Raw genomic sequence first — 8,924 nt, forward strand, 5'->3', positions numbered from 1 at the left:
TAACGGAAGAAGTCCAAAACACATACAGAATTGTCCAGTTTCATGCTATGACATAAGAGCATGAAAGCACGCCTCCAGGCCTATCCACGGCAGATCTAGAGTTAACTAGCATTATACAGTTCATATGATGTACATGATTTACACGTGACATTCAAACTAACTTGTCTGACAGGTTCGTAAAACTCGATTTGTGCTTAACCAAGGTTTATAGAAAAGCTTTCATGAATAAAATTGAAGCAAACTGGTGTCATACTGAGATCACTTGTCAATATAAAGGATGTCTTACACTTTGAAGGAAATGTAGCCCTAATGCCTCCTTTTTGGAAGAAGCCTGCAGTTTTCCAGCATTGGCCTTTAGGATTAGATATTCCAAAGTGGTGTATAACCTCCCTCTCCTGCACAGATTCAAAACATCGCTACCGTTTTGCAGTTTTGTTTTGTTTTAATAAATTTGTATGAATACTTTTACCCATTGGTTTCACAAAGACCAAAGTTCTAAATATACACAACTCACATTCTCAACAGTTTATCCAGAGAGCCATCATTTGTTGTTAGTGAATCAGTGTGTGCCGCAATGAAAGAAGAAGAGCGAGCATTTATCACAGTATGGTGTACGTTTTCAATTATAGTAGACATTTCCAAGTAAACCAGGCTTAGAGAAACAATGTCAGTAGCTCTGTCTTTTACCACTGGCAATAAAAAATTTTATTTTATTTTTTTATTATGAAAAAAGAACAATTAACTGGTGGGATGTTGTCCTAAGTGCCCCTATGAAGAAGCCACCACTGCAAGAGAGAGACCATTGATTAGGCACATATTCCTTTTTAAGGATTGTTCTACATTGTCCAACTGTATGCTAATCACAAGCTTGATCCAGCAATATTCCTGTGATGGATGGGCTAAGTATAATCTGATAGCCATTTGTTCCCAATGCACGTACTATAGCTTTCTTAATGGGATAAGTAATCACCATAAATAGGATTGTATGATGGTTATGGTACAAAAAGTAGTTGTATGTAATCTGTTTTTTTTAAACCACTTTAAGCGTTTCAATGAACCCACTGTCTTGCCCATCCGCTGCTGCAGGTATAATGTGGAATTTTCACTTCTGCTTTATCTTCAAAAATCTAGCCAAATTTGGACAGCGTGGTGCCATGGCCTCTGCCATACCTAGATTCTATCATGGTTCATGTACTGATGCTGTGCATCATTCTGGCATTCTTTCTGCCCAGGCCACTCCAATATGGCAGCTTTTTAAAACACCTATGACTTGTATAAATTTTTTTTAGCCGTGTCTTTTTAATAATATCAGCATCAGAAATCCTGGTGTCATAATTTGACGCTGTCCAACAGTACTTGTTCTTGGGCTAATTAAGACAACGCACAAGTTTGTTCAATGCCTAGTCAAAGGTGGCTTTGTTTGTAGCGCTATTCTGACTTCTGTGACCCTAAACCTTGGCTGGTTCTTCGTTGCTCCTTATTTTGACCCTGGATTGTCTCTGTTTATGCTTTGTCTTCTTGCAGATGGTATTCTGGGCTTTCAAATGTTAAGCCCAGCCATACTAATAACATTACTTACTAATGCACAAAAGGCCTTTATTTTTGTCAAACTGCCAAAACTGGGCATATTTAAATGAACTTTTTGGACATTGTCACATTTTGATGTGTTACAGTCTAGCAATTAAATAAATGATTTAACTTCTAATCTTGTCATTGATCAACAACAAATTTGATAAAGACTTTTCTTAAGGTCAAAATGCTGCTGTATTTGTTACGCTGATCTTCAATAAACCTGACATTCACTACCCTCAAGAGCCTGGATACATTTTTGATTTGCTACTTATATATTTGGGTTTGCCAGCCTCAGATCTGGATCTGCACCATGGGTTAGTATTGAAGCAGAGTGTGTTTGCATCTCATTTCCTACACAATCACTCTATGTGATGTCAAAGTGTCAGACCTCTATGATTGTTCTAATGTCACCTTACAGGTTTTATGGTTTACTGTTCAACACACAGCCAACATCCAAGCATGAGTATGCAACATCATCAGAAGAAAATTGTGAGGAATACTAATGTAACTAACCTCTGTAGTCAATCGTCAATGCATCATCAGGTGGGGAAGATCTCAGTCTGACTTACCTTAACAAATTGAAGCTCAAATCAAGTCTCTTGGCAAAATGTCCGTATTTTCTAGAAAGGAATGTTGGAATGGCAGTACAATCTTTTCCTATGTACGACACCTGGAAAAACAAACATTCAGGAATTAAAATGTGTTATAAGACACAACAGAAGATTTAAGATATGAAATGATCACTGTACGCATGGACTTTGCACTGTCCCCAGGTTCTGTGTCAAACAGTCTTAAAATAGTTAAACACTAAACTAGGATCCCTCAGCATCAGCTGATGCCCTTAGACAATGAATGCAGTTCAAATATGGACAGACTTTATATTCCTAATTTGGAAGTGGAATTTCTACATGAGAAATACAGACAGCGAGGGGCCAAGCTGTGGAGTCCTGTAGGACCATCAGATTGTGTCAACCTGTTCAAAAGTGATTTGGCAGAGAATCAGGGGATAGGGATAGCAGCATGCCAGCATTCTAAATACTACAGTAGTTTTAATGGTTATAAAGCTTAGCCTGCCACTCTCCTGAGCTTTCCTAAAACAGAAAACTACAGGTTAAACCAGTCTCAAACGGGATACACTTACAAGGTGAGCTTATAACACAGAAAGTTTAAACTTAGCTCGTTCTTACCTCATTCCGCTTTGCCTCTAGTTTACCTAACCTGGTAGTATGGCAAATTACTGCAGAGCTGTAGAGCTAGTGGCACTGCGAAAGAGTAATTAATAATAACATTTTAAGCGCTATTCTACACTTTAGCCAGGTTTCAATGAGAAAAAAATAAAAATAACGATGGACAGATAAACATCAACAACTTAAATAGGTTATAATTTAGATTATGAACGGAAAAATTGGTGTGGTCTTCAAGCGTACTTTTACATCAGTTGCCATGAAGTCTGATTATGGTAATCTGTTTGCAGAGGATCAAATGGCTGTAACCACCAGATAGGCACCAGAAATATACATTCTCCAACGAGGAATCCGTATCGCCCAGCCCACAAGGTATGCATTAAGGCTTAGCTCTACTTCTCACAAGACATTAATGAAACTCACGGTAAACTGCTGGTGGAATCAACCTAGTGTTTTAAAGGACTCTCCTGAGAACTTTAACATCTGTGGTCCTTATGTTGGTCAACAATGAATTAGACATCTGTAGATGTTGTACTGATATTAACATTAATTTCCCCAAGTCAAGAGTTAACACACACTACACTAAATACAATTAGTGTTGCAGGATAATTCTTGGCTCCATTTTAAAATAAACAATTGTATGGACAAATGTTGCTTTATATTCCACAACTTACTTAGTATTAAATAAATAGAAATCCAAAAGGTGCCGATGATGGTTCTATTGATGCATTATATAGAGTGTATTAAACTGGTGGAAGATGGCAGTGATATAGTGGGAAATAATCACAGTTTTTGGTGGATACACATTCTTGGTGCCAGGAGGTCAAGTCTGGGCCTGCTGAGCAAATGGCTGATGAGCATGTCGGACAGATGCTGTGTATATATATGGACAAAATAATCATTCAGTCACCATGAGGTGGAACAACAAGCACTGAAAAGTCAGAAGACACTAAAAATATTTCTGCCGGCTCCTGAGCTTCAAAACCATTAGTGCTACCTATGGCTCCCCAGGATAGCTCTGGGATGTATGCCACTGTGTAGGGAAAAGGTGTCCAAGCTGATCAGGACTATCGTGTTTCGAAATCTCTGTACCTTTTACATGCATTTTTCTCTGTGGATAGCCAGTGGTAGTTTGAGAGCGGCCTGAAGTTTCTGGATGCTGTCTTACCTTAAGATGTTAAACTGTATACACAAGGGTTAATCCCACAGTGATCCAGATGTTGCCTGACTGCTCAGCCCTTCTTCCTCATTCTCTGTCCCTGGCTTCAATGCAGAAGTTTCAAACTTGATCTTAGAACGTAAGACGATGCCCCAGGACCCCCACACCCAATAACCATTTTGTAGCGATGGAGATGTTATGGTATATCGCAAAAGGTTCCTTTAAGGTTCAGATAGCAAGGCGTATTTCAATTTTAATGTCTTCACGAAGACCAGGGGTGTAAAATAATTTAAGCAAGTGCCAATTTCTACTGAAATCTGCAGTTTTTGCACAATGAAAGAAAGAAAAAGACACTTCATGCATAAAGCATTTCAGCAAACAAAATTGCCATAGGGATCTGGATTGTCTCTTCAGGGTCTCAACAGTCAGCCCTCCCTATTGTCATGCCATCATCGCCACCCAGCGCTCCCTATTTTCACATGTAATGCCACCATAGCCAACCATATTCCCAGTCAGCTCTCCAAAAGTCATCACTGCAATGCATCCCACACCCTAAGCTTATGTGACCATAGCCAGTCCTCCCATTCCCATGTCACCACTACTAGGCATCCTTCCCCATGTCAACATTAGCAACCCTCTGAATTTCCATACCACCTGCTTTATCACCATGTCTTCCACAATCCTCCCCGCTAGCCCTCCCATGCCACCAATGCTAGGAAGGCCTTCACGTTCAATGTCAATAAGCCTTGTATATTCCACCAGAATTATTCAGACACCAACATTTCAAATAGACCTGACAGCCACATTTATTCCCCATGCAATATGCAACCACATTTCTTTAATGATTTGTTGTGAAAAGGACAGGGATATATGCATAACCTGGCTCCCGTCTCTCAGCACACTCAGGGTTATTTAGTAAAGTTTGAATTCAAAGTGAATTTCAAATTTAAGTCCAGAGTGTCCAAACTGAAAGAGTGGCCAAATGTGAGAATGTTTCCTGTTTGGCTATTACATGCTTTAATATGAAATTCAACTGAATTCTCACTTTTAGTTTTGTGAATAACCCTGACAGAGTGCCTGCATTGCAAATTAGCAACGCTTCCCAATCACTCCATACAGCCGAGCTCTTGTGACAAGATCCTGCCATCCTGCTTTTTCATGCAACCCTCTACTCGCCACAATGGAAAATTTAAGCAGCTAGCAACAGTATCCACTGCTGCCTAACCGATTATCCACAGCACTGTGCTAACATGGAATATCATAATTATGTATCAAGACTAATATGCTTATTTACAAAGTCCTAACTGTACGTACACACACACAAAAAAAAAAGGAATAGAAACAAATTAGGCAAACTGTGACTATAGTCGACTTGGTAATTTCTTTACAAATCAGCTATTTTTGTGTAAATGTTGCCAGATTTAAATTCTTAATAATTAAGACTTTAGTGAATATTCCCGTGTCCAACGCCAAAGGAAGATGTTTAAATACTAAATCTTAGGATGGCATATATTATCTCTGATTCTGAACAGGTTTAAATCATCACACTATGTAGGTTTGTATTTTATTTTATTATTTAATTTTTACCAACACACATAATAGACAACTGTAATAGACCAAAGATTATGGATGGCTTTTTTTTTTTTTTTATTATTCTCTTATGTTCAAAACATGGGTCAGAAGAAAGAAAAGAGATTAAAAATATATAAAACAAAACTTTCCAGGGATTCCAGATACTGTATCAGCTCACATTGATTTTAGTATAACTCACTAGTCCATCCTGGGCAGAGGCCTGTGTGTAAATGAATGCATTGAGTGATGACAAGCCATAGTCCAATTAAGGGCCATGTGCCTCACATGCCAGAGATTGGACTGATAAATGGATGTTTTAGTTCTAATGGATCCAGTTAGTGGGTGGACACATGCTGCTGGTGTCAGTGAGTGCAGTGCTGGCTGCTATGCTGAGCATTATCCGCCCATCCCTGGGAGCAGGACACGCTCACTAACACACTGTTTGGATAAAGCTGAAAGGAACTGCTGTAAAGCAAGGCTGGGCATAGTGAGCTAGTCAGCTGACTGGCAAAGCATCATGGGAGTTGTGGTTCTCCCTAGTAGCATGGAGCCAGGTACGCCACCGGATTTCCCGCCCTGTGACGTTGCGTCACTTCCGCCCGGACCCCGTGCCACTCACCTGGGTGCCTGTCACCACCTCTTCCCCTTGTTCGGCCATGTCGCAGGTCGCTGTCTCGCTCGCCCGAACTCGGTTCCTTGTCGCCCGATTCCCGGAGGGGTTAGCGCGCGCGCTGGCTAGCTAACTGGCTGGCTCACTACAGCTGGCCGGGCACGAGACTGCGGGTCAGCTGACGTAGCACGTGCGGGTCTCCCCACTGCCGGGTGGCGTGGTGCATGCTGGGAGCTACGCCTCTATATAAGCCTGTGTACCTGCATGGACTGCACACCTCCAGCATGGGGGGGGGGGGGGGTCCAGCTCACTGCAGGGTGCAATATAAGCTCACAGTATATACAGCAATACATTACTGCAGAACTACATGGAAGTGGCTGTGTTATCTTTGATTTTGTACATTTTTTTTTATCACTGTTTAATTAACAAGCCCCTATATTACCATCAAGTTCTAAATACAAAAAGGGTCTGGATGTGGTCTCACTGGCACCTCAGTTTGTGTTAAAGCAAACGTTCCAATTGCACCTCCATGTTCTAAGTAGTCAGATTGTTTTAGAATGGTTTGACGTCTTGCCGGGCGCCGCTCCTTGCTTCAACTACTGACCACAGAAAGTCAGAAGCTCCTAAGCAGGAACTAACATTTGCTCTCCCAAGCAAAGCACTGGACTTGGTTGGTGGGCCCTAGGTAGGAAGTCAAATAATTCTAAATGAGTTTGACTCCTTACAATGGTGGGGAGGGAGGGGCACTCATGGCAATATGACAGCTACAGGGAGCTGTAGTGGTGATGGTACTTGGAGTGTTCTTTTCATGTAAGCATAAAATTCACTGCAATGTAATGACTGTCCAAAAAGTCTACTACTTCTGGATTCTTTAAAGGATCACTATAGGGTCAGGAACACAAACATGTATTCCTGACCCTATAGTGTTAACACCACCATCTAGCCCCCCTGGGACCCTCATGCCTCCATAAATATAGTAAAAATCTTACTGTATGCAAGCCTGAAGCTGTAAATCTGCATGCTGTTTGTCTCAAAAAAACAAGCAGTCTGCTGACATGTGGTAGCCTGATCCAATCACAGTGCTTCTCCATAGGATTGACAGACTGACAAAGAGGCAGATCAGGGTCAGCATGATTCAAACACAGCCCTGGCCAATCAGCATCTCATAGAGATGAATTGAATCAATGAATCTCTATGAGGAAAGTTCAGTGTCTGCATGCAGAGGGAGGAGATACTGAATCACAGGATGCTGTGCACAGTGCTGCCCTGTGCTCTGCTGAGAGCACATCTGACTGGATGGAGGCATATTATGCCTCCATCAACTCCGAAGTCCCTCTGGTTCACTCTGAGTAACTGCAACTGGAGGTGTTCCTAGCTTTCAATGTAAACACTGTATTTTCTGAGAAAATACAGTGTTTACATGAGAGACTGCAGGGAGCTATAGTTCTCACCTGAACAACCTCATTAAGCTGAAGTTGTTCAGGTGACTATAGTGTCCATTTAATTTCTGCAATAAGAATCTTTACAAATGTAATAAAGCACCTTGTGGAAATTCTTTCATTAGTGCCATATCCACACATATGTTGTGAGTACAGCGCTGCAGTGGGAATATTAAAGTGGATCTGTCACTTTCTGTGTTATTTGCATATATCGCAACCTCCTTTTCCCCTCAAAGTAACATCTGGTGTGTCTCCAGTGGGTGCAGGTGAAGGTAAGTTTTACTTAACCCCTTAAGGACAGACGACGGATATATTCCGTCATGATTCCCTTTTATTCCAGAAGTTGTGTCATTAAGGGGTTAAAGGACCACTATAGTGCCAGGAAAACAAACTTGTGTTCCTGGCACTATAGGGTCATTAGGTCACCCCCACCCTCAGGGCCCCCCTCCCACTGTGCTGAAGGAGTTAAAACCCCTTCAGCTACTTACCTTTCTCCAGTGCCGGGCTCCCTCTGTGCTGGGGAACTATCCACCCACTGCCGACATCAGATCCAAATGCGCATCCGTGGCAAGAGCCTCGCGCGCATTCAAACCACCCACAGGAAAGCATTACTCAATGCTTTCCTATGGACGTCCAGCGTCTTCTCACTGTGATTTTCACAGTGAGAATTGCAGAAGCGCCTCTAGCGGCTGTCAATGAGACAGCCACTAGAAAACAGATACAACACTATCAAATGAATACAATGTAAATAAGTATACAATATACTTATCTGAAATAAAAGGCAGCCTCCCAAGATCGTGACCCAGTATCCGACCTTTTACAACAAATATGGATATACAAAGAACATGTGGGATACGGCTTGCCAGATCTAAATAGGGAACATAAAAATGTACATAGAGCCGTACAGTAAATAATAAATTAATCGTGCACAATAGTTGGAGTACACTCACAAGATGCAGATGTATAAACGCGCTCAAGGGTGCCTACCCCCGATGTTATGGGTGGCTAGGGTGCCTCACTTTCCACAGGAACTCCAAGCGGACCAAAAAAATAGAATTAGACTCCCACAGGAATTGGTTGGAAAATATCAATCAGCAATTTATTATAAAAAGAGCAAATTACATTAGCTCAAGAAAAGTATAAAGTTAGAGGAACATAGCTCCTACGCGTTACGTTTCCTTAAAATTGAACTTCCTCAGGGACCAAATCCCAATGATACAGCAATAAAAACAGCAATCACAAAAAATCTATATTGTCATTTGCTCTTTTTATAATAAATTGCTGATTGATTTTTTCCAACCAATTCCTGTGGGAGTCTAATTCTATATTTTTGGTCCGCTTGGAGTTCCTGTGGAAAGTGAGGCATCCTAGCCACCCATAACATTGGG

General features: G+C 41.2%; 1 protein-coding gene across 3 annotated transcripts in view; it reads right to left on the minus strand.

Moving 5' to 3' along the window:
• LRMDA (leucine rich melanocyte differentiation associated) overlaps positions 1–6,295 on the minus strand; it is a 750,926-nt gene extending 744,631 nt beyond the window's left edge. For all 3 annotated transcript variants that reach the window (XM_063435367.1, XM_063435369.1, XM_063435368.1), the window contains exons 1-2: positions 6,107–6,295; positions 2,142–2,242 (exon numbers count right to left, since the gene is read on the minus strand). In XM_063435367.1, the coding sequence (XP_063291437.1) occupies positions 2,142–2,242; positions 6,107–6,145 (140 nt within the window). In that variant the 5' untranslated portion in view covers positions 6,146–6,295. The remainder of the gene's footprint in view (positions 1–2,141; positions 2,243–6,106) is intronic.
• Between the last annotated feature and the right edge of the window lie 2,629 nt (positions 6,296–8,924).

The sequence above is a fragment of the Pelobates fuscus genome, chromosome 10 (genome assembly GCF_036172605.1).
Source record: "Pelobates fuscus isolate aPelFus1 chromosome 10, aPelFus1.pri, whole genome shotgun sequence".
NCBI classification, from domain to species: Eukaryota; Metazoa; Chordata; class Amphibia; order Anura; family Pelobatidae; genus Pelobates; species Pelobates fuscus.